At 40.1% G+C, this 26,658-nt stretch overlaps 1 protein-coding gene across 1 annotated transcript in view; it reads right to left on the bottom strand.

Moving 5' to 3' along the window:
* Positions 1 to 26,658, bottom strand: part of MYBPC1 (myosin binding protein C1) — a gene marked incomplete at both ends in the record, with an annotated part of 97,874 nt that overhangs the window by 57,455 nt on the left and 13,761 nt on the right. The window contains 5 exons of the mRNA XM_082636244.1: positions 7,896 to 8,006; positions 9,896 to 9,931; positions 10,491 to 10,529; positions 18,579 to 18,620; positions 23,629 to 23,670. Of these exons, the coding sequence (XP_082492370.1) occupies positions 7,896 to 8,006; positions 9,896 to 9,931; positions 10,491 to 10,529; positions 18,579 to 18,620; positions 23,629 to 23,670 (270 nt within the window). The remainder of the gene's footprint in view (positions 1 to 7,895; positions 8,007 to 9,895; positions 9,932 to 10,490; positions 10,530 to 18,578; positions 18,621 to 23,628; positions 23,671 to 26,658) is intronic.

Below are 26,658 nucleotides of genomic sequence, written 5' to 3'. Positions count from 1 at the left end.
CCTCAGATAACAGAATTTTTTACCAATAAAGTAACTTTAATTAAGGTATATACATTATTTGTTAGACACAACACTATTGCATACTTAATAGACTATAGTGTAGTGTAAGCATAACTTTTGTATGCACTAGGAGACCAAAAAATTCCTGGGACTCCTTTTAGTATGATATTTGCTTTATTCTGGTGGTCTGGAACCAAATCCACAGTATCTTCAAGGTATGAATAAATATGAAAAAAATGAAATAAAACAATTGGAAAACACACGCACAATATACATATATATGTATACATATATATGTATGTATATATATTATATATATAATATATATATACACACATAGATTTTTTCCATTCTTGTTATTAGGCAAGATAATGACAAGTCTGGAATCACAAGAATATGACTAAATGAAACTGATCTTTCTGACATAAACACTCCTGTCTTTTTTTTTTTTTAGTTATTTCTGAGATACACATTTTAAAGAAATGACTAGAATTATGGCTTATAACATTATACCAGAACATATAAGATTTTTAGAAATTTCATGTAATGTCTGAAACATTTATTTTAACATATTTCCATACAAATAACCCAAAGAAAGTTCAGTATTAGTTGTTTTTTTGTTTGTTTGTTTGTTTATACTGCAGATTCTAATTAGTCATCAATTTTATACACATCAGTGTATACATGTCAATCCCAATCGCTCAATTCAGTATGCCACCATCCCCACCCCACTGCAGTTTTCCCCCCTTGGTGTCCATACGTTTGTTCTCTACATCTGTGTCTCAACTTCTGCCCTGCAAACCGGTTCATCTCTACCATTTTTCTAGGTTCCACATACATGCGTTGATATACGATATTTGATTATCTCCTTCTGACTTACTTCACTCTGTATGACAGTCTCTAGATCCATCCACGTCTCAAAAAATGACTCAATTTCGTTGCTTTTTATGGCTGAGTAATATTCCATTGTATATATGTACCACATCTTCTTTAGCCATTCGTCTGTCGATGGGCATTTAGGTTGCTTCCATGACCTGGCTATTATAAATAGTGCGTCAATGAACACTGGGGTGCATGTATCTTTTTGAATTATGGTTTTCTCTGGGTATATGTCCAGGAGTGGGATTGCTGGATCATATGGTAATTCTATTTTGATTTTTTTAAGGAACCTCCATACTGTTCTCCATAGTGGCTGTATCAATTTACATTCCCACCAACAGTACAAGAGGGTACCCTTTTCTCCACACCCACTCCAGCATTTGTTGTTTGTAGATTTTCAGATGATGTCCATTCTAACTGGTGTGAGGTGATACCTCATTGTGTTTTGATTTGCATTTCTCTAATAATTAGTGATGATGAACAGCTTTTCATGTGGTTCCTGGCTATCTGTATGTCTTCTTTGGAGAAATGTCTATTTAGGTCTTCTGCCCATTTTTGGATTGGGCTGTTTCTTTAATATTGAGCTGCATGAGCTGTTTATGGATTTTGGAGATTAATCCTTTGTCTGTTGATTCGTTTGCAAATATTTTCTCCTATTCTGAGGGTTGTCTTTACATCATGTTTATGGTTTCCTTTGCTGTGCAAAAGCTTTGAAGTTTCATTAGGTCCCATTTGTTTATTTTTGGTTTTATTTCCATTACTCTAGGAGATGGATCAAAAAGGATCTTGCTGTGATTTATGTCAAAGAGTGCTCTTCCTATGTTTTCCTCTAAGAGTTTTATAGTGTCCGGTCTTACATTTAGATCATGAATCCATTTCGAATTTATTTTTGTTTATGGTGTTAGGGAGTGTTCTAATTTCATTCTTTTACATGTAGCTGTCCAGTTTTCCCAGCACCACTTATTGAAGAGACTCTCTTTTCTCCATTGCATATCTTTGCCTCCTTTGTATATCTTTGCCTCCTTTGTCATAGATTAGTTGATCATAGGTGACTGGGTTTATCTGTAGGCTTTCTATCTTGTTCCATTGATCTGTTTTCTGTTTTTGTGCCAGTACCATATTGTCTTGATTACTGTAGCTTTGTAGTATAGTCTGAAGTCAGGGAGTCTGATTCCTCCAGCTCCGTTTTTTTTCCTCAAGACTGCTTTGGCTTTTTGGGGTTTTCTGTGTCTCCATACAAATTTTGAGATGATATGTTCTAGTTCCGTAAAAAGTGTCATTGGTAATTTGATAGGGATTACATTGAATCTGTAAATTGCTTTGGGTAGTATAGTCATTTTCACAATATTGATTCTTCCAATCCAAAAACATGGTATATCTCTCCATCTGTTGGTATCATCTTTAATTTCTTTCATCAGTGTCTTATAGTTTTCTGCATACAGATCTTTTGTTTCCCTATGTAGGTTTATACCTAGGTATTTTATTCTTTTTGTTGCAATGGTAAATGGAAGTGTTTCCATAATTTCTCTTTCAGATTTTTCATCATTAGTGTATAGGAATGCAAGAGATTTCTGTGCATTAATTTTGTATCCTGCAACTTTACCAAATTCATTCTTTAGCTCTATTACTCTCTGGTGGCATTTTTAGGATTCTTTATGTACAGTATCATGTCATATGCAAGCAGTGACAGTTTTACTTCTTCTTTTCCAATTTGTATTCCTTTTATTTCTTTTTCTTCTCTGATTGCTGTGGCTAGGACTTTCAAAACTATGTTGAATAATAGTGGTGAGAGTGGACATCCTTGTCTCGTTCCTGCTCTTAGAGGAAATGCTTTCAGTTTTTCACCATTGAGAATGATGTTTGCTGTGGGTTTGTCATATATGGCCTTTATTATGTTGAGGTAGGTTCCCTCTATGCCCACTTTCTGGAGAGTTTTTATCATAAATGGGTGTTGAATTTTGTCAAAAGCTTTTTCTGCATCTATTGAGATGATCATATGGTTTTTATTCTTCAATTTGTTAATACGGTGTATCACATTGATTGATTTGCATATATTGAAGAATCCTTGCATTCCTGGGATAAATCCCACTTGATCATGGTGTATGATCCTTTTAATGTGTTGTTGGATTCTGTTTGCTCGTATTTTGTTGAGGATTTTTCCATCTATATTCATCAGTCATACTGGTCTGTAATTTTCTTTTTTTCTGGTATCTTTGGCTGGTTTTGGTATCAGGGTGATGGTGGCCTCATAGAATGAGTTTGGGAGTGTTCCTTCCTCTGCAATTTTTTGGAAGAGTTTGAGAAGGATGGGTGTTAGCTCTTCTCCAAATGTTTCATACAATTCACCTGTGAAGCCATCTGGTCCTGGACTTTTGTTTGTTGAAAGATTTTTAATCACAGTCTCAATTTCACTACTTGTGATTTGTCTGTTCATATTTTCTGTTTCTTCCAGGTTCAGTCTTGGAAGGTTATACCTTTCTAAGATTTGTCCGTTTCTTCCAGGCTGTCCATTTCATTGGCATAGAGTTGCTTGTAGTAGTCTCTTAGGATGCTTTGTATTTCTGTGGTGTCTGTTATAATTTCTCCTTTTTCATTTCTAATTTTATTCATTTGAATCCTCTCCCTCTTTTTCTTGATGAGTCTGGCTAATGGTTTATCAATTTTGTTTATCTTCTCAAAGAACCAGCTTTTAGTTTTATTGATCTTTGCTATTGTTTTGTTTCTATTTCATGTATTTCTGCTCTCATGTTTATGATTTCTCTCCTTCTGCTACCTTTGGGTTTTGTTTGTTCTTCTTTCTCTAGTTCCTGTAGGTGTAAGGTTAGATTGTTTACTTGAGATTTTTCTTGTTTCTTAAGGTAGGCTTGTATAGCTATAAACTTCCCTCTTAGAACTGCTTTTGCTGCATCCCATAGGCTTTGGATTGTCGTGTTTTCATTGACATTTCTCTCTAGGTATTTTTTGATTTCCTCTTTGATTTCTTCAGTGATCTCGTGGTTATTTAGTAACGTATTGTTTAGCCTCCATGTATTTGTGTTTTTTACGTTTTTTTCCCTGTAATTCATTTCTAATCTCATAGTGTTGTGGTCAGAAAAGATACTTCATATGATTTCAATTTTCTTAAATTTACTGAGTCTTGATGTGTGACACAAGATGTGATCTATCCTGGAGAATGTTCCATGTGCCGTTGAGAAAGAACTGTAATCTTCTGTTTTTGGATGGAATGCCCTATAAATATCAATTAAATCTATCTGGTCTGTTGTTGTCATTTAAAGCTTTTGTTTCCTTATTTATTTTCATTTTGGATGATCTGTCCATTGGTGTAAGTGAGGTGTTAAAGTCCCCCACTATTACTGTGTTACTGTCGATTTCCCCTTTTATAGCCGTTAGCAGTTGTCTTATGTATCGAGGCCCCCTTATGTTGTGTACATACATATTTATACTTGTTATATCTTCTTCTTGGATTGATCCCTTGATCATTATGTAGTATCCTTCCTTGTCTCTTGTAACATTCTTTATTTTAAAGTCTATTTTATCTGTTATGAGTTTTGCTGCTCCAGCTTTCTTTTGATTTCCATTTGCATGCAGTATGTTTTTCCATCCCCTTACTTTCACTCTGTATGTGTCCCTAGGTCTGAAGTGGATCTCTTGTAGACAGTATATGGGTTTTGTTTTGGTATCCATTCAGCAAGCCTGTGTCTTTTGGTTGGAGCATTTAATCCATTCACGTTTAAGGTAATTATTGATATGTATGTTCCTATGACCATTTTCTTAATTGTTTTCGGTTTGTTGTTGTAGATCCTTTTCTTCTCTTGTGTTTCCCACTTAGAGAAGTTCCTTTGGCATTTGTTGTAGAGCTGGTTTGCTGGTGCTGAATTCTCTTATCCTTTGCTTTTCTGTAAAGCTTTTGATTTCTCCATCGAATATGAATGAGATCCTTGCCAGGTAGAGTAATCTTGGTTGTAGGTTCTTCCTTTTTATCACTTTAAGTATATCATGACACTCCCTTCTGGCTTGTAGAGTTTCTGCTGAGAAATATTAACCTTATGGGAGTTTCCTTGTATGTTATTTGTCATTTTTCCCTCGCTGCTTTCAACAATTTTTCTTTGTCTTTAATTTTTGCCAATTTGATTACTGTGTGTCTCAGTGTGTTTCTCCTTGGGTTTATCCTGTATGGGACTCGCTGTGCTTCCTGGACTTGGGTGACTATTTCCTTTCCCATGTTAGGGAAGTTTTCGACTATAATCTCTTCAAATATTTTCTCTGGTCCTTTCTCTCTCTCTTCTCCTTCTGGGACCCCTGTAATGCGAATGTTGTTGCGTTTAATGTTGTCCCAGAGGTCTCTTACGCTGTCTTCATTCCTTTTCATTCTTTTTTCTTTATTCTGTTCCGCAGCAGTGAATTCCACCATTCTGTCTTCCAGGTCACTTCTCTGTTCTGCCCCAGTTATTCTGCTATTGATTCCTTCTAGTGTAGTTTTCATTTCAGTTATTGTATTGGTCATCTCTGTTTGTTTGTTCTTTAATTCTTCTAGGTCTTTGTTAAACTTTCTTGCATCTTCTCTATCTTTGCCTCCATTGTTTTTCCGAGGTCCTCGATCATCTTCACTATCATTTCTGAATTCTTCTTCTGGAAGGTTGCCTATCTCCATTTCATTTAGTTGTTTTTCTGGGGTATTATCTTGTTCCTTCATCTGGTACATAGCCCTCTGCCTTTTCATCTTGTCTATCTTACTGTGAATGTGGTTTTTGTTCCACAGGCTTTAGGATTATAGTTCTTCTTGCTTCTGCTCTCTGCCCTCTGGTGGATGAGGCTATCTAAGAGGCTTGATGGGAGGGACTGGTGGTGGTTGGAGCTGACTGTTGCTCTGGTGGGCAGAGCTCAGTAAAACTTTAATCCAGTTGACTGTTGATGGGTGGGGCCTGGTTCCCTCCTTGTTGGTTGTTTGGCCTGAGGCAACCCAACACTGGAGTCTACCTGGGCTCTTTGGTGGGGCTAAAACAGACTCTGGGAGGGCTCACGTCAAGCAGTACTTCCAAGAACGTCTGCTGTCAGTGTCCTTGTCCCCACTGTGAGCCACAGCTACCTCCACGCCTCTGCAGGAGACCCTCCAACACTAGCTGGTAGGTCTGGTTCAGTCTCCCCTGGGGTCACTGCTCCTTCCCCTGGGTTCCGATGCGCACACTACTTTGTGTGTGCCCTTCAAGAGTGGAGTCTCTGTTTCCCCCAGTCCTGTCAAAGTCCTGCAATCAATTCCCACTAGCCTTCAAAATCTGATTCTCTAGGAATTCTTCCTCCCATTGCCGGACCCCCAGGTTGGGAAGCCTGACGTGGGGCTCAGAACCTTCAATCCATCGGGTGGACTTCTGTGGTATAAGTGTTCTCCAGTCTGTGAGTCACTCACCCAGCAGTTATGGGATTTGATTTTACTGTGATTGTACCCCTCCTACCGTCTCATTGTGGCTTCTCCTTTGTCTTTGGATGTGGGGTATCTTTTTTGGTGAGTTCCAGTGTCTTCCTGTCAATGACTGTCCAGTAGCTAGTTGTGATTCTGGTGTTCTCACAAGAGGGAGTGAGAGCACGTCCTTCTACTCCGCCATCTTTTTGAGTTTATTTTTTCAACACTCCTGGTTGTATTGACTCATTAGACTCAAAGGACATCAAAATTCTAGCCCAGTTGGGGCTTCCCTGGTAGCACAGTGGTTGAGAGTCCACCTGCGGATGCAGGGGAACACGGGTTCGTGCCCCCGTCCGGGAAGATCCCACATGCCGTGGAGCGGCTGGGCCCACCCGTGAGCCATGGCCACTGAGCCTGTGCATCCGGAGCCTGTGCTCCCCAACGGGAGAGGCCACAACAGTGAGAGGCCCATGTACCGCAAAAAAAAAAAAAAAAAAATTCTAGCCCAGTGGCCATCCTAGCATTTTGGTGTCTTGCAGAAACATGAGGGGAGCAAAATGTTTGATTCACATGCAGTGTGCTTCTACATTCTAGACCTGAAAGATGTAATTTTCAGACTGTAGTCAGCTGTGTATTCATTTGCATATTTGGTGACAAAGACTAGTTCTGATTACAATATGTTCCTTATAAAAATTCATTTAGTTAAAATTCCTGGACCCCCTGGTCATTCTCTGGCTTACCACCTTGTTTATTTCTTTCCTGGCACTTGTGATGGCTTTTGTGATGATCTGTTTTTTTAAATTTCTTCTTCTTTGCTCCTCCCATTAATACTGTAAATTCTGAGTGATCGCATATTTTACTCAGTGTTCAGCACAGTGTCTAAAACAGGAGGTGTGTAATCGGTATGTTTTGAATGAATATATCCAAAGTTGAGCCATCTGTCTGACCAGCTTTCTCTGAGATACTAAATGTCACGATCCAGCATGTCTGCAGATTTATAATCATCTTATGGAATGAGGTGTGTTGAAATGGCAGCAAACACTAGTTCTGAGCTTTAAGATATACCAGGTACTGTTCAAAGTACTTCACAAGTAGTATTATTCCCATTTTACAGATGAGGAAACTGATTTGAACCTACCCTGGCTCCAGGGTCCAGCCACTCAACTACTATGTGTACGGGTTACTGAAATGAAAGCTGTCACTCACTTTTTCAGGTTATAAAAAGCAGGGTTTAGTACATAATACAATAGAATATTTTTCAGCCATAAAAAGGAATGAAGTACAGATTCATGCCACAACTTGGATAGGCCATGAAAACATTATGCTAAGTGAAAGAAGCCAGACATAAAAGGTCATATATTATTGTGTGATTTCATTTATATTAAATATCCAGAATAGGGAAATTCTTAGAGACAGGTTGCCAGGGGTTGGAGGGGGAATGAGGGATAACTCTCCATGGGATACAAGGTTTCTTTCTGGGGTGATGAACATATTTGGGAACTTGGTTGCACAACACTGAGTGTACTAATAGCTACTGATTATTCACTTTGAAATGGTTAATTTTATGTGAATTTCATCTTTATTTGAAAAAAAACAGAATTTAATGCTTGGCACTCACCAACTTTCACTGTTCCACCTTGAGGCTTTTCCACGAGCAGGGTGGACAGCTGACTGTTGGCATTCTGCTTATCCTGCTCCTCCCCTGATGGTGATTCGCCAACAGACCACTCTAATGAGCAGAAAGGAGGAAAAGGATCATTTCAGGGCCAGGTTCTTCTTGGGCAGACTTACCTGGGTTTGTTGTTCTTGTCAACACTGAAGCTTCTCTTTGTCTAATTAACCTGGATAAATATAACATCTTTCTTTCTATCCACCTCCCCAACAGCCATCAGTAGGGAGTGACAGATTCCCATTCTTACAGGGATATCTCTTCCACGATGGGATCGAGGAACATTTTCTAATTCCTAGAAATAGCAAAACTTTTCAGGAAGATTGTTACTCTTTCCTGGCAGCCAAGTTTCCTTTGTTTCCCCATCCTGCCTGTCCCCTGATAAATAATGTTGGGCAGGCTATGAAAGCAGTACTCTCATTGTTTTTCCAGGTGACTGGCTATAAGGCCAGGTCTATACAACATCTGAGTTGGAAAAGACTAAAGGGATGGATCAGTTTGCAGCTCGAGTGGGAAAGGTCAGACAAACAAGCCTGGCCTTGAATTTCTAGATGCCTCGCTGTTGTATGACTAGATAATTCTATTAGGATTGTATAGATGTGGCCATAGTTTGACAAGTAATAGATCACGACCTGCAGGCACAGATTTCAAGAATTCTAGGAGCGTCTTGAAAGGGAAGGAAAAAACTAGAAAAACAGAAAGAAAAATAAACTCGTTGAGGCTTTCCCATGAAGACAGACAAGCTGGAAATGAAGTTTATTTTGCATTTGCTAGTTTGCACTCCAGGTGCTTAGAAGGTATTAATCAGCAGTCAACTCCAATGACGAGGGTAGGAGAGAGAACGGTAGAAAGTTCCCCTGTCTCTGAGGACTGAATGAAGAGAAGTTCCGTTTTAGCCACTTAATAACTGGAAAAAAAACGTGTGGGTTGCCAACTCTCAACTTGTTAATGTTCCTTGAAAAGGAGGAAATGTAGATTTAGTTATTTTAGTTTCCATGTATCCATCATGTTTAGTATTTCTATTCATAGGCCATCATTTTCACAATGAAGTTAGGCAATGTAGTCACATGATTACACAATTTTTAAAAATACCCAAATTGATGTTAAAATTTTATGTTGTGTGTAATTGTAATATTCATAGTAATAGCAAATAGTGGCCATTAATGTTTGGAACAAGGATTTTTTTTTGTTTTGTTCATTTATATATCTGTGTCTGCAAAAATGCCTGGCCCATAAGACTCCCATAGCAGGATAATAGTAGGCCCTCAAACAAATTTGTTGAATGAATAAATGAATGAATAAATAAATAACCATCCAGAACTGTGGCTCCATGCAGAATTTGGAGGTGTTCTTTCAACTGCATGTAAATTTCCATAAAATATGAATTATTATCTAATGTCAATACATCCCAGGAATGGCGATTTTAAAAGTCTCTTCGGGCCTCCCTGGTGGTGCAGTGGTTGGGAGTCCGCCTGCCGATGCAGGGAATACGGATTCGTGCCCCGGTCCAGGAGGATCCCTATGCCGCAGAGCGGCTGGGCCCGTGAGCCATGGCCGCTGAGCCTGCGCGTCCAGAGCCTGTGCTCCACAACGGGAGAGGCCATAGCAGTGAGAGGCCCGCGTACCACAAAAAAAAAAAAAAAAAAAAAAGTCTCTTCATCTCTTTGTATTTGCCAAATGTTAAAAATGATAGTGATAATGAAACAAATGAACCTGTGGTATACGTGGCTAGATTCCTGAATTTATGTGTGTGTGTGTGTGTGTATCATGCAAAATTGTTTCTCAATGCATTAGTCTTCTAGTCAGAGGAATGTAATAAGAGATTGCTGTAAAAGCTACAAACTGAATAAAACCAAGATTAGAATCAAATACAGCTTCAAGAAATGAGGTCATTAGTGATTACTATATTAGGATGGGGTCGGGACGCCTTGCTTCTGGCATGTGCTCACCTGAATCTTTTCTTTGCAGGGCCCGGCTACCCGAACCTGAAAGGAAAGCGTGATTTGGATGATACACGGGGTAGGGGGAGAAAATGGAGTGCTGACTTCAACCTTCTGGGATCCCCCAAATCCTGTCTCTTTTCATAATGGGGAGAAAAAAAGCTAGAAGTTGGCTTGTATGGAAAATCAGTAGGGCTTTAATTTTGAAAATATCTATAAAAAGTATGTGTTTTATTTAAAAAACAATAATAAAATTTTTAAAAATCCAAATATCTAAAGAACAGGGGAAAAGAGTATATAGCTGGAAATGAAAGACATTTTTGCCCCTAAAAGTTATATCCAAGAGTTACTACTTTTATTTATTTCACAAAGAACCTAGGGACAGGACAGGAATAAAGACACAAAGAAAGCCTCTTTTTAAAAAGTTTCTCATGTTAAAAAAAAAAATTGCCATTAAAGCCAACATTTTCCCTCTTCGGCACTGGCAAGATCTGAGTCCCCTGCTCCGAGCGTTGTCCCATCAAGGTGCTCTGTCGGTTCATTATCTTTACTGTGAATTAGTAATAAATTACAAAGTGGGGAAAGGGGTTGGAATCATCCTAACCTGGAGGCAGGGCACTAGGCGGGGAGGCTTCCTCTTCATCTGAAATAAGAAAGAGGAATAAAAAGTTAAGGAGAAGAGAACTTCATCCCGAGTATCCTGAGAAAAGAGAAATCTGCAAAAGAAGAAGAGAAACTACACAAAGCACTTAACTGATGACTAAGCCTTAGAAGACTTTCCACCTGAAAGATTAGACTTCAGTGTTTAAGGCAAAAGAGAAAAATAAACAATTAAAAGGGTGAGAGAGTTGGGTAATCCCAATGAAAGTAGCTTTAAAAATGGTACTCTATGCAAACGTTTTATATAATTGTAAGCTAGGAAAAAAATTAGTGCTACAAATCTAACCCTGATGACATCAACAATGGATGTGGTTTTCGAGTTCTTATTTTGTAGCCAGTCACTGACAGCATAATTCATGTACCACATTCATTTGGACACAGACATAAAAGCATATGTTTTTATGTAACTTGAAAACTCAGTACCCCCAGAAAACCTCATAATTAATTCCCCTTCTATATTTAGGTAACAAAAGTCAACATTAACTAGTATATATCAATTTGTCATACTTACTAAGTTCACCAATTATTATTATAGGGACTTTATCTGTTTTGTCCCAAGATTATATTGGTGTTGGCCAATATAATTTGAAAAACATTTACCAATTTGTAAAATATTTACAAATATTTTATATATGTGTAAAATATTTACCCATTTGTAAAATTCAAAATATGCCTGTAGGGCTTCCCTGGTGGCGCAGTGGTTGAGAGTCCGCCTGCCGACGCAGGGGACGCGGGTTCGTGCCCCAGTCCGGGAGGATCCCGCATGCCGCGGAGCGGCTGGGCCCGTGAGCCATGGCCGCTGAGCCTGCGCTTCCGGAGCCTGTGCTCCGCAACGGGAGAGGCCGCAGCAGTGAGAGGCCCGCATACCGCAAAAAAAAAAAAATATGCCTTGTAGTGTTTGTGCAAAGACACTGAATATTCCCTTTTCTAAAATGTCTAAATTTCCAAGTGTCTTACATTTTAGATGCTTAAATAGGTATTTGGTGTTATCTGAACCTCTGCCTCTTCCCTCCCAAAGCATGAACACTAGTGTTAGTGTAAATAATAATAATCTTTGTATTTAAAATATTAGAATAATTATGGGTTTCAAAATGTGAACTTAAATGACTATATAAAATAGGATACAGAAAACAAATGCACATGACTGTTAATTAAAAAGTGCTTTAAAAATTTCTGACAAGAGGTAAAAGAGCACAGGTATAACCTATTAGTATATTTACAACATATATTATTTACTACTCTGAAATTTCTTAAACTGTCAACCAGAGATATGTTTTGTTACTTTTTAACAAAATAACTAAAGTAATATATAGAAAATCTTAATGTCTTATCTTCAGAACCCAAGAGGTGATTCACTGGATACTGTGGGATTCGGGATTCTTCAGAGGAAGCTTTCTGTGGTCAAAGCAGCTTTCAAAACACTAGGCTAAATAAAGTTAAATGCTTGTGTTTTATTGTATTGTTTGTGTGCTTTTACTGAAGGATGTCTCAAAGCCATCAGTGTGCTCATGTGTGTGGGCACTAGGGATGGAGATAAGAAATGATACACTATTAACATTTCCCAAACTTAGTTCACATTTGAATCCTTTTCTCCTGGAATGTCCATTAACTTTCCACAAAATCTTGCATTTGGGGAAGTATAGGTATTTCTGAGCTCTTAGGGGAATTCTGTATTTCAGAAGACTGCTAAACAATTAAAATTTTACATAACAAAAGATAAAATACCTTGCAATTTTTCTATTTTATTTGCCGTACATTTAACTCAGTATGTAGTATTTTACTCTTGACACCTATTTGAAGGCTTTTATTTACTAAAATATGTAAAGAATCTTTACATATTTTGATCTAAAGTCCTGTAAAAATTCTTGAAAATGAAGTTTAAAACTCAACCACATCCTAGAAAGGAGATTCCTTTGTTATATATAAACTAGAAACTAGAACCATTTTTAGTCAGATGAACACTTCATCTTATACAGGTTTGGCAGTTTGTTTGCTTTGTGCACAGTGCCTAATAAACCCTTGAGTTAATTGTTTAGAATGCAAAATGATTGGGAAAAGAGTGTTCAGGGCTTCCCTGGTGGCGCAGTGGTTGAGAGTCCGCCTGCCGATGCAGGGGACACGGGTTCGTGCCCCGGTCCGGGAAGATTCCACATGCCACGGAGCGGCTGGGCCCGTGAGCCATGGCTGCTGAGCCTGCACGTCCGGAGCTTGTGCTCCGCAATGGGAGAGGCCACAACAGTGAGAGGCCCACATACCGAAAAAAAAAAAAGGAGTGTTCACACACGTTCATAAAACTAAAATGAAAAGAGAAGCCATTTTTTAAGTAAAAACTTGATGGGTGATTAGTTTCAAAGTCCACTAAATGTTAAGACTATGTGGGGGACATACACAACTATTTTAGACTATTAAGACAGCACATATGAAAGCAGTGCTTCAAAGTATCATAAAAGATACTCTAGATGATCCAACATTCTTTCCAAACAGTAATTACTTCTCAGTGGGCAATATTTGAGTCATTGTACATGCGTTTTCAAATTTACTGAAGTGCTAGAAAAAATACAGTTGACGAGGGGCAACATTTATTGTTTCCCTTCTTTTAAATGTAGTTTTGGGAAGTTTCCTGGTGGCCTAGTTGTTAGGATTCTGGGCTTTCACTGCAGTGGCCTGGGTTCAATCCCTGGTCCGGGAACTGAGATCCTACAAGCCGCACAGTACACCCAAAATAAATAAATAAATACAAATTTTAAAAATAAATAGAAATAAAACAAAATGTTGATATTTAAATATATAAATAAATAAAAGTAGTTTTGGTCCTGGCATCCCCTTAGATTGGGAAATATAGCTAAGATATTGGGATTCTAACCCAAAATACTTGAAAAGTTGCCTGGTTGAATTTGGTTGAGTTGGTTAAGAATGAAAGGTTTAATTGTTCTTATTTACCATAGAAAAACAGGTTCTACTGCTAGGAGGGAAACTGAATATCTAAATCTTCTGGGTTATGCCTGATCCAACATCACATATATGAAAGGCATGGCATCATACAAAGAACATTTTCAAACAAAAAATAAAATATATGTCATATTTTCTTGTTTTCTATTTAAAAGTGACTACAGTGATGATGAAAACTTAAACATCTATTTTTGCCTCTTTAGAATACGGCCTACATGACACCACGGACCGAAAGCGACCTATCTTCCCTAGCTATGTAGAAGGGAAATTTACAAAATGTGTCTTTAGGTCATGGGAAAATAGCATTTATAAAACCATAAAAATGATTCTTTCAACACAGAAGTTCCCAATGAAGAACACCTGGAAAGTAGGGAAAGAACTTGGTCTCATATTACAAGCCTGGAATTTTTCGGGGGGTCCACAGAAGGAAATCTGGAATGTGAGGGAGAGAACGCCAGAGACAGTGGAACAGTAGACAGTAGAATGCAAAATGATTGGGAAAAGAGTGTTCAGGGCTTCCCTGGTGGTGCAGTCATTGAGAGTCTGCCTGCCGATGCAGGGGACACGGGTTCGTGCCCAGGTCTGGGAAAATCCCACATGCCGCAGAGCAGCTAGGCCCGTGAGCCATGGCCATTGAGCCTGCGCGTCCGGAGCCTGTGCTCCGCAACCGGAGAGGCCACAACAGTGAGAGGCCCGTGTACCGCCAAAAAAAAAAAAAAAAAAAAATTGAGATCGTTAATACACACAGGGTTCATTCATGATAGTTTGTGGCAATGTTAGTGATGATGCCTGGGAAAAGAAAGTAAGTTTTTACTTCCATTGCAACAATTACCAATGGCAGTAATTTTTCTGGAAGGAAAATAAAAAGAGGCAGTAACTATCCCAATTGGGCTTACCAAAAACTATACTGACTATAAACTGATAAGTTACAAAATTAAAAATCAAAAATTGGGGCTTCCCTGGTGGCGCAGTGGTGAAGAATCCGCCTGCCAATGCAGGGGACACGGGTTCGAGCCCTGGTCCCAGAAGATCCACATGCCATGGAGCAACTAAGCCCACACACCACAACTACAGAGCCTGCACTCTAGAGCCCGCCAAGCCACAACTACTGAGGCTGTGCGCCTAGAGCCCGTGCTCCACAACAAGAGAAGTCCCCGCTTGCTGCAACTAGAGAAAGCCCACACACAGCAACAAAGACACAATGTTGCCAAAAATAAAAAATTAATTAATTAAAAAAAGTCATCTTTAAAAATAAGTAAAAAATAAAATAAAAATAAAAATTTATGTATCAGAATTTAGGCATTAAAATGAGCACTGATCTTCAAAGTATTCTCTGATTCTAATGCCGCTAGTACACATGGAACCACAAGTAGGACCAGTTTTGAAACATCCCACAGGGCTAATTGTTAAGGCATAGAAGAGACTCAGTCTCATTATCCTATGTTCACACATATGGTGTTGGTTGATCAAAAAAAGGTATGATCCCACTTGAGGACCCACATTATTCTCCACCCATGGCCCTCCATGACAACTGTCTGCTTCCAAAGCTGAAATGCACTGTCCTCTGATGATGGTTGTTCTCCACTCTGAAGTTCCCTAAAGTTGGCTCTAGGAGGGCAGGACCCAGCACCCAGAGCTGCCCCTGGCATTTAGCCAACACTCAGTGAATACTTGAGATGAATAAATGAACATTAGAATAGAAGGCAGACCTTTGGCTCCAGTGAGGGTATAGCAAATTCTCTATACTTAGCTTTCCATTGAATTGCTACCTCTGATTATTCTGGAAGAATTCTAAGCCACAGCAGCATTATTTTTTCAAGGACATTATCTCTCAGTATGATCACTCTGAAAGGGACTTGCATATCTAAATTCTCATGTTGCTGTTTGGTTAAACCCATTTCTTTATTGTCATCTCTATCATTTCAACTCCAAGACAAAGTGGGCAGTATCAGAGAACAGAATACCTGGATGGACAAGTCCAGAGGCAAACAAACAAATAAACAAATAATAAACCCCTTCCTGAGAAATCAGCTGTTTACCAGAGACTCTCAGTAAATGTGAAAAGTTGGCAAATCTAACCACAAACACTACTTGTAAGATTGATATCAGAACCAAACAACATCCTGTGGCTACAAAAAATTTTCAGAACATTTCCAGCCTGTCACAGAATGATTCAGTCAATCTGGGAAAGATATTAAGGCTGCATGGCTATGAATGATGTTCTTAAAAGTGAGAGTCTTGGAGCTATTAATTGAATATATGTCCACTAATTAGATAGGGCACTAACTAAAGTGCTGAAAATGTTCTATCCAGCCGTGACCATTTTCAATAGCATTAAGTGAGCTGATCTTACAATATACAGCACTGGCATCCCATTCCAAACCTTATTGACTAAGAGTATGCATGGGATGTTCATCCTCCTGCCCAGCAAATGGAAATGAAAATCTATCTAGATTACCATTGTCTGTATGACAAGCAGCTAAGCCAGCACGGAAATTCAATTGATCATTCATTCTACAGGTATTTATTAAGAGATCACCATATGCAGCTGTATGCCAGCTGCTGGAAGAAATGAGATAAGGAGCCCAAAGAGTGTTAAGACACAGTGCCTGACCCTCACAAAGCTTACAACATGTTAGGAAGAGGAGTGAAACATTAATATGGGATTAAGTGAAGGAAAGGGTGATTTAATGACAGAAGCAATCAGTCCAAGAAAAAGCAGGAGGAAGAAAGGGAAGTGAAAGTGAGTTAGGATGGTCAGGGGAAAGATGCACAAAGGAGTGACACTTGACTTGAATGGTTCTGTAAATTTCTTTTTTCTTTCTTTCTTCTTCTTCTTCTTTTTTTTTTTTAATACATTAATTTTCTTTCAAAAAAACCCACAGGGCTTCCCTGGTGGCGCAGTGGTTGACAGTCCGCCTGCCGATGCAGGGGATACAGGTTTGTGCCCCGGTCTGGGAGGATCCCACATGCCACGGAGCGGCTGGGCCCGTGAGCCATGGCCACTGAGCCTGCGCGTCCGGAGCCTGTGGTCCGCAGCGGGAGAGGCCACAACAGTCAGAGGCCCGTGTACCGCAAAAAAAAAAACAACCCATAATTAGATAGACTGAGGGTTGGGGGAGGGTGGAGGACAGGGATTCTAGTGTAAGCTGGAGAGCAGGTCTGTTGCACCTGTCAATCTTGTTTATGCTCATGCAAGAATTCTTTCTCAACCAGGGCTATAAATAATAGCAACGATTACTGTGTCTACTTTTCACTTGGGTATTTTCTTTGAAACTTCCCTGTCCTTGATGAAAGTAAGTAATGGTTGAAGGGGACTGTATATTTAGAAATAACTTCCACCACCTACCTTCTTTATTTAGGGATGTCACTTTCTATCCTAAATTGATTTGCTTTCTAGGCATGTAGAGCAAACGTGGCAGTTTATGTACCTGGGCACATGACTGCATGTGGCCATGACCTTGTTTAACTTCTGCAAATGTCAGGAAAAAAATGCTACTCATTTCAAGAGGCCTTTCTTGGTCATCTGGCCTTGCTCTTTCATCATATCGTGTTCTGTGTAAGGAAAAGGGTTTTTGTTGATTGGTAGACTGGTTGGTCGGTTGGCTGGTTGGTTGATTTTAACTTACAGAACGCCATTTTTCACATTTAAGCGTACAAACATAATATGACTTTTCAGATTAAGGGTCAGGCACAGGCTTTGTTTAAACTTTTGACAGTTTGCCTTCTGGGATTACATCATCTGCTCTGTTGGTTGAGCCTTACAGCCTGGTCCAAGCACCTTTCCAAATTTGGAAACAGAGGCGTATGCCATCAGCCTTGTAAAGAAGAATGTTATAATAACTTCAGCCAGGATGTCCAAACCTCCTTGAACCCATGTCATGGAAGCAGTTCTAGGAGTTTGCACTGTTTGCATTCCATATGCAAATAACCTTCAGACTGTGGCCCATGTGGCCAGGATTAGCATTCATGTTACTATTCACGGAGCCACTGAAGGTCAAGGACAAAGTAAGTATACTAACACTATGTGTTCTTTTATGAGAGCTGTAAATTCAAGTTAGCTGAGGAAAAGTGGTCCAATGTACTGAAAGAAAAAAAAAGTATTTTAGTAATATACAGAAGACAAAAATATCATAGGAATTAGTTAATGAAATATGACATAGTAAGAACAAAGAGATACTTAACATGCTTTTGAGTGGTGTCCAGAAAAAAAGAGAAAGGTTTTATTGTAGTCAAGAAATAATGGGTTATTCCAGAATCTAAACTGTTATTCAGTGCACAAATAAAAAATAAATTTTTTAAATGATGATACAAACACACAAAGCAAAATTACTACCTCTGTGAAAACTTTCTTCTATAGAAGACTAATGCTCCTTTACTTAACACAAATGGTCAGTAATGACAATAACTTCCTCCATGGGGAGACAAAGGAATTAGTATTTCATGGATCCATGAAAAAGTATATGATAAAGGTTATTCATTTTCTAAAACTGGACTACCTCCATATAAAGTGAAAATAGAATAATAGGACAGAAACAAATGTTTCCAATTCAATAAGGAATAACGTGATGTTTGCTTAAGATTATATTGTCCCTCTATATAAATCATTATATAAATCTCCATGAACGCAAATGTTACAAAATGAGATGCTAGTTTTCAAAATTACTAGTGAAACCTGGAACAGTTTACACAGTAACATGAAAACATTAAATTTTTTAAAATCTGGGTAATTAAGGTAATTTTCCAAATTGGTGTAATCCCAAGAAGACCAGACATCTCTTTTCCTTCACATGCACATGGGAACTTGGAAACTACAAATAAATTTGCTGGCATCTCAACAACTGCTTGTGATATTTTTATCATTGTTGTTTTTCTTTTAAAAATGTAATGAAAACTGATCAAAGCACCATTCGTCATCATGCTGATTGGGTTATGCAGATAAGATGCAAAGGAAGAACTCTAAAACACACTGATGAAAGCCAACGCAGAGGAATTCTATGGGGCCTCCATGGCAATCATTACTGAGCTCTTTCTGCTTCTAACTTTGTGGAATTCAGCTTCACTTTCCCTCCCTCCAACTCACCTTTTGCTGGTGAAGTTCTGGCCTCCTTCTCTTTATTTGGTTCTGTGTGGAAAGTACAAACACATTTTAAAAAGTATCTTAAAGAAAGCATTTTATTGTGTGATGAGCAACAGGGTGAAGGTGGGAGAGAAGAAATGAATAGCAGAACAGAGCACAAATGATGCTATATGCGCCTTTACTATGCTATACGTGAATTACAAATTGGGGAATTATAATGTAGAGTCACGTTAAACTTAATAAAAGTAGTTAACAAATCTGATCATTTTGGGGAAAAGTATACATGGAAACACGTAACAGATTTTGTTAAAATAGCTTAGCTATGCTGGGAACATATTATAACATGCTGGTATGGAAATAGTATAAAATATAGATCACTTCATTTTAGATCCCAACAAGGGACAACTTCTTTTTTTTTTTAACTCATTCTTTTTTTTTCATTTATTTATTTTTTTATTTTTGGCTGTGTTGGGTCTTCGTTGCTGCATGTGGGCTTTTCTCTAGTTGCAGTGAGCGGGGACTACTCTTCATTGCGGTGCGCGGGCTTCTCATTGTGGTGGCTTCTCTTGTTGCGGAGCACGAGCTCTAGGCGCGCGGGCTTCAGTAGTTGTGGCACGTGGGCTTCAGTAGTTGTGGCACGTGGGCTCAGCAGTTGTGGCTCGTGGGTCCTAGAGCACAAGCTCAGTAGTTGTGGTGCACGGGCTTAGTTGCTCCGTGGCATGTGGGATCTTCCTGGACCAGGGCTTGAACCCATGTCCCCCACATTGGCAGGCGGACCCCCAACCACTGTGCCACCAGGGAAGCCCAAGGGACAACTTCTTATGGAAATATGAGGTCCAATAGTTTGGACGTCTAGATAATATTATAGTAAAGAGCCAGGGTACAAAATCTGCAATTGTACAGTAGTTTCAAAGAAAATATTTGGGTGTATATATTAATCTTCTCGGTTGAGTTGAGTGGCAATCAATGCAATACAAGAGTAATAGCATCACATTTTATCAGTTGAGACACTCTGGTTTGCATCTCTCTGTTTAGAATCATATTAATTTAGATACCTGCAAATAGTGTCTGACTTGTGATGTATGTAAGAAAAAAATTATTTCAACCATGAATTCTCTCTTTTTTAAAAATTGATGAATAGACATCTGAATCTCAGTTAACTAATAAGGATAAATTCTATGGGGCCTCCATGGTAATCATTACTGAGCTGTTTCTGCTTCTAATTTTGTTGAATTCGGCCTCACTCTCCATCCCTCCAGCTCACCTTTTGCTATTGAAATTCTGGCCTCCTTCTCTTTATTCGGTGATGTGTAGAAAGTACAAACACATTTTTAAAAGTATCTTAAAGAAAGCATTTTATTGTGTGATGAGCAACAGGATGGAGGTGGGGAGAGAAGAAATTAATGACAACAGAACAGAGCATAAATGATGCTACATACTCAGCTATTAGGTTATATATGAATTATGAATTTGGGAATGATAATACAGAGTTACATTAAACTTCTAATAAAATCAGTTAATAAATCTGATCATGTTGGAAAAAAATATACATAGAAACATGCAATACAGATTTTGTTAAAATAGCTGAGCTATGCTGGGACCATGTTATGTTGTAATATGCTGGTATGGAATGAGTATAAAATGAGGGTCACTTCATTTTAGACCCCAATGAGGGACAGATTTTTTTTTTTTTTTTTGCGGTACACGGGCCTCTGTTATGCCCTTTCCCATTGCGGAGCACAAACTCCGGACACACAGGCTCAGTGGCCATGGCTCACGGGCCCAGCCGCTCTGCGGCATGTGGGATCTTCCCGGACCGGGGCACGAACCCATGTCCCCTGCATCGGCAGGCAGACTCTCAACCACTGCGCCACCAGGGAAGCCCCGAGGGACAGATTTTTTTAAAGAAGTTTGATCCATCTAATGGTTCCAATAGTTTGGATTTCTAGATAATATAGTAGAGAGCCAGCATATAAAATCTGCAATTGTACAGTAGTTTGAAAGAAAATATTTGATTCACATATTAATCTTCTTGCTGAATTTAAGTGGCAATAAATGCAATACAAGAGCAGGAACATCAGATTATATCAGTTGAGACCCTCTGGTTTGCATCTCTATTTAGAATCATATTATAGTTTATATACCTGCAAATGGTGTCTGACTTGTGGTATATATAAGGAAAGAATTGTTTAAACCATAAATGCCTCCCTTTTTTTTTGATCAATGAATTAACATCTGAATCTTTTTTTTAAGTTTTTTAATATATAAATTTATTTATTTTATTTTTGGCTGCATTGGGTCTTCATTGCTGCACATGGGCTTTTCTCTAGTTGCAGTGAGTGGGGGCTACTTTTCTTTTGGTGAGCGGGCTTCTCACTGCAGTGGCTTCTCTTGCTGTGGTGCATGGGCTCTAGGCGCACGGGCTTCAGTAGTTGTGGCTCACCGGCTCTAGAGCGCAGGCTCAGCAGTTGTGGCGCACGGGCTTAGTTGCTCCACGGCATGTGGGATCTTCCTGGACCGAGGCTTGAACCCGTCCCCTGCATTGGCAGGCAGATTCTTAACCACTGCACCACCAGGGAAACCCTGACATCTGAATCTTAATTAACTAATATGGATAATTTTAGCAGACTTTGGGTGAAGACTTGTTTTGGAACAGGAGGTCAGTATTGTAAAATGAATATGAAACGTGGCATAACAAGGGAAACTTTATAGTGGCCCAATGACAGCTGCTGATCTGAAGAGCAGAAGGGAAAGGTTATGTCAGTAATGGCCTGCAGGTCCTCAGTGTCCTCAGTTCTGGCAAAAAATAAATCTGTGTGTGCAAGGAGAAAACACACCAAAGAAGAAGTTCCTAAGAAGAATGTCACACATCTTACATGGGTTTGAAAGAAAACTAAATTTGAACTTGTCCCTGTTTGAATGAACATGGCACTGAGCCTGTTTCATTTATTTTAACACATAGCAGTACTCTTCTTTACTATGTAAGGATTTTGAGTGTGTGAATCTAGTATTCTTAGCTGGATGGAGGGGATTCCTCTGAGCAGTTAGATTTCTCAAAGTGCCCTCCCAAAAATAATCTCTAAAGCAGAAGAGCGTCATATCCTCTTATAAATTTCCATGCAAAAATACCAGCAACTGGGACTTCCCTGGTGGCACAGTGGTTAAGCATCCGCCTGCCAATGCAGGAGACACAGGTTCGAGCCCTGGTCTGGGAAGATCCCACATGCTGCAGAGCAACTAAGCCTGTGCGCCACAACTACTGAGCCCGCACTCTAGAGCCCACGAGCCACAACTACTGAGTCCACTGCCACAACTACTGAAGCCCGCACGCCTAGAGCTCATGCTCCACAACAAGAGAAGCCACCGCAATGAGAAGCCGGCACACCATAATGAAGAGTAGCCCCCGCTCGCCACAACTAGAGAAAGCCCACATGCAGCAACGAAGACCCAACACAGCCAAAAATAAATTAAAAAAAAATACCAGCAACTGAAGCCTTATTCAATTCCTGCTTTCACCCGGGCTGGACTGGTCTATGGTGACCTCCTAGTCCTTGGCTTCACACCACATTGTCAATTCAACTAACCCGCATTAAGTCACATACTGCCTTGTGAGGTTCTTACAGTAGTGTCTGATGTTTCAATATTGTTTGTATCTTACTTAATTGTTCTCTGGGCTGTATTTCATTTCCTACTTGGCTGTAAGCAAACTGAATACAGGGAAATATTTCCTACTTAGAATTCCTCGACTACATCTGGTAGAGTACGTTTGCATCTAGCTATCAATAAGTATTTGATAGGTAGCTCTGTATCCTTCTGAAGGGTTAGAGTAGAGGTGTACACATGGTAAATATCCTGTGAATAATACTTGAATGGATGCCAGTCTCTCGTCTTGTTTAGGAGGAAGAGTGATGAGAGAGGGCACTTTGGTGCCTTCTTGGGAAAATGCATGTAATTTTGATTGCCCCCACCCGGGGGGCTGAGCAGACAAATGGTTCTGGAGATTCCACTTGGGCTTGCCATTCTTTTTTTTAATTTCTGGCTGCATCGGGTCTTCATTGCTGCATGCAGGCTTTCTCTAGTTGTGGCGAGCAGGGGCTGCTCTTCGTTGCGGTGTGTGGGCTTCTCACTGCGGTGGCTTCTCTTGTTGTGGAGCACAGGCTCTAGGCACGCAGGCTTCAGTAGTTGCATCACGCGGGCTCAGCAGTTGCGGCACATGGACCCTAGAGCACTTGGGCTTCAGTAGTTGTGACACGCGGGCTCAGTAGTTGTGGCATGCGGGCTTAGTTGCTCCGCAGCATGTGGGATCTTCCTGGATCAGGGCTCAAGCCCGTGTCCCCTGCATTGGCAGGCAGATTCTTAACCACTGCGCCACCAGGGAAGTTCTGGGCTTGCCATTCTTCTAATCCTGTTCTCTTCCTTAGGTGTTGGTGGATATAAAAGCAGGCTTTACCTGTCGTGTTGCTGGGCACTACCTCTACCTGCCAAGGAGTTCACTGGAACTCTTTATTGCTTGCTTTTTTGTTGCCCCCTGCTGGACAACAGGGTACAAGGACTGGAGAAGTTGTCGCTGATACTGAGCCTTGGAGGCCACCAAACCTTCCTGGAAACTCCCCTAGAAGTCTCTGGAGGTGCTTGATGGTGACATAGTTCAAGTAAGGAAAGGGCCACTCATCTTCCAGGACTGAGGTAGGATCACCCCACTCTCATAAGAAAGATGTGGGCTTTGTTTGCCTTTAGTTATGTGGGAAAAATCACTGTGAATCCTTCAGTCCCTTGGAGACTCAGCCTCCACAATGCTAAAGCACGGGCGTAACAACTTTGGCATAACTTCAAAGGTTTTATAAGTATATGATGTGCCATCCAAGTCAGATTAACATAAGAAAGTTATATAAACACAAGGTCTGGTTATTATTACAAACCTATAAGAACTGTGGTCATCCAACTTCTCCATGGGAGTTGGGTTAAAGTTCACAGCCTCAATGGAGGCCAACTCATGCTGGGATGGATGTTCTGTATTTGCGGCCCAAACATATAAGGCCATGTTTTTACTCACCTTCCCGGGGTGGAGCTGGTGCTGGGGCCAGCACTGCGCTTTCTGGAAATGAAAAGAGTAATGGAAGTGTTAGTCTCATGTATCCTGAGAAAAGATATTTTCCACAGCCCCAGGCTCTGCTCATCTCCAGGCAGCCATCTTCTCTGGACTGACGAGAAGAAAAGCATCAACTCAAGACACACTGTCTTTCGGTGTGCGGTGTGAGGTGAGGATCTACATGTGGTTTGAAAATATGTAGACTTCCAGGAGGGGCAGAGTTTAGTGACAGACAGAGCGCAGGTAAAATGGGCATGCAGACGTCCTTCCACTTAGTTATCCCCTCAGGCAGCAGGCGGGGCACTCAATGGCATTGAGCCTGTTTCCCTTCTCTGGAAAAATGGACACAACACCTAACTCATATGCATAGGGTTGCTGTGAGGACGAAATGAGACACAGTGAGTACCAAGCACGTCCCTTAGAGCCTAAGGTGCTCTGTAAATGAGACCCCACTTTCCTCAGAGTGCAAGGACACTGCAGCATCTCTGACACCATCCTGCCCTCATGAGACATACTTTCTGAATGATGATGAGACCAAAGTCCTCTGGCTTTGCAGCGTTTCCTTTTATTACAAGGCAAATCACTGTTCAGAACCACTATGCTGTTCTGTGAAACAGAGCCTACCCCCTTCACAGTCACAGTCATTTCTGGAAGTTTGTATGCCTGGAGCAGATTTCTGCCTACACTCATCCAAAGGTTTCAGAGCTCCGATTTTGAGCTTTTTATCCGAGGCTTTGGATATCCAGGATTATAGAGCAGTCTGGTGGTAAAGTCTGTTAAAGAAACTTCTTTTAAAGAATATACTATGTCCAAGTAGCTAAAGGCATACCCTATGACCAACGGGCATAGAATTTCCCCTGCTGAATCCCTATGGATGCCCAGAACAGGGACTTAGTGATGGGTATGTGAGCCAGCTGCTACTACTCCAGGGCAGGAAGAGGCAGTTATTGAAGGTGATCTTTTAAAAAATATTTTCTGTTTGATAAATAAATATCAAAGAAAAGTTTTTGTAGTATAGACACACTGTGGGATCCCAGGAGTTTTATCTTTGTCCAGATCTAGGATTTTCCACATTTTTTCCACAAGTGGCTCTTTCCAAGCAAAGAGGACAATACCTCACAACAAGTAGTTTGGCCTGAGAGTCATCACTGGGCAGGCCAAGTGCCCCGTTTTAGTCTAGGCAGGCTGGGAGGAGACAGAAGAAGGAGCAGCCTGCATTGCAACAGCAATCAGGAGAGGAGTGATGCAGGGCTGCCCGGAAACAGCAACGTCTTCTTTCATCACTAATTTTTTGTGCTGGGTACAAATTCCAATTTATTGTTTAAAACTACACGATTTCCGTATTTTCATTCAGGTGATCATAAACAACTAGATTACGATTTAGGGGGGGAAATCTAACCAAAGGAGAAAAGACATATCACCTTACAGACAGGCAGAAGATAATGTGGTCAATGTGATGTGGTTTGAAGATACGGTGATAGCACAAGTGTCCTGTAGACGGCACACCAGAAACACTTTCGTTTCTTTGCCACGTCATGAAAGTATCTTTCCTGCCAGTGTCAACCAGGAGACAAAACCCTCTGTCAAAGCATTTTATTTTCAGAGATTTGAGTGCAGCAATGGAAATCTAATATTGACCTCTTGGCTTTGGATGAGCTGGGGCTACACACAGGTATCAGAATACCGAGAGCAAGGAGCCTATTTTTTTGACAGTCTACCTTTTGGACTTGGCCATTGTCATCCAATGTCCATGGACATCTTCCTGGTTCCCTTTAAGACAAGTTTCTCTGCCTTCCAGACTCTTTTCCCACAGCTGCAGGTTTACTTATGCCACCACTGTGTTTCATCCTGTTATTCTACCCAAGAGGGTCCCTATTACCTACTAGGTTAGGTCCACACTCTCCAGGTTAAGGGTCAAAGCCATTGTTGGCAGGCACCTCCCGCCTCTCTCTCTTCTTAGTGACCCCAGTGGCCCCTGTTCTAGTGTTGGTTTCTCTGTTCACCTTCTGACCTTCCTGACACTGAGAAGAGTGGTGATCTTCTCCCCAACAGACCTTCTGTTTTCCTCTACATGTGATTGTGTCAGACAGATCTAGGTTCAAATCCTGACAGTACGCCTTACGAGTTGTGTAATTGGGAACAATTCCTTAATCTCTGTCAATCTTGGTGTCCTCGTCTGTGAAATAAGGATAACAAGATAAATGACCTCTTAGGGTGCTAATCCTATGTAAAATGCATAGCACAGTTCCTGGCGTGTAGATAGAGCTCTATAATTTACAGCAATGACTATTACCATTATTATTCTTTGGCAATCTTGGTCTGTCTTTTTGACATTTCTCTTAAGACTCTCAGAGCTGATTATTCCATTCTGTTCCCCTCCTTTATTTTGGAGGCATCCTGGACCACCTCATGATACACTATTTATTTCCTAATTATTTTAAAAGTATTTTCCAGCTGTCTCCATATATTTGTGTTTCTTGTCCCTCCCAACTAAACAAAAACACAGATCTTTCATTCCTTTCCTGTCTCCCTGGTACTTCCTCTAATTGCTGAAACCATATGAAATGCAAAATGAATTGATAAAAAAGAATTAAGAAGGGTTTCTTTGGTGTCTGTGTGTGAGCTATCAAATTGGCTATTCTTTCTTAGCATCTTTGGAAACAAAGGCTCATTTTGTAAGGGAAGCTGAGGTTGCTTAAAATCCTGTTTTGGAAAAAAGGCCAAGGGTGAATTCTAATCAAATAAATAAAAGAGAAACTTGCTGGACACTGAAACTGTAAAAGTGCCCTGAATGTGAATTCTTCATTTCCATGGTGTCTATAGCCCTAGTGTTCTATGTAACAAATCAGACCAAAAGGAGAATTTAAAGGGCTTAGTTCCATTTCCAACAAATCCACAGAACATCCATCATTAACAGCCAACTGTATCAGATAGTCAGAACTACAGAAACGTGATAGGGTATTAATGCTGCTACATTTTTAGGATAGCTGTGAC

The sequence above is a fragment of the Mesoplodon mirus genome, assembly GCF_964341445.2.
Source record: "Mesoplodon mirus genome assembly, chromosome: 11".
Classification (NCBI taxonomy): Eukaryota; Metazoa; Chordata; class Mammalia; order Artiodactyla; family Ziphiidae; genus Mesoplodon; species Mesoplodon mirus.
Note: the sequence above shows the minus strand (reverse complement) of the source record. Positions and strands in the feature narration are given on the sequence as shown.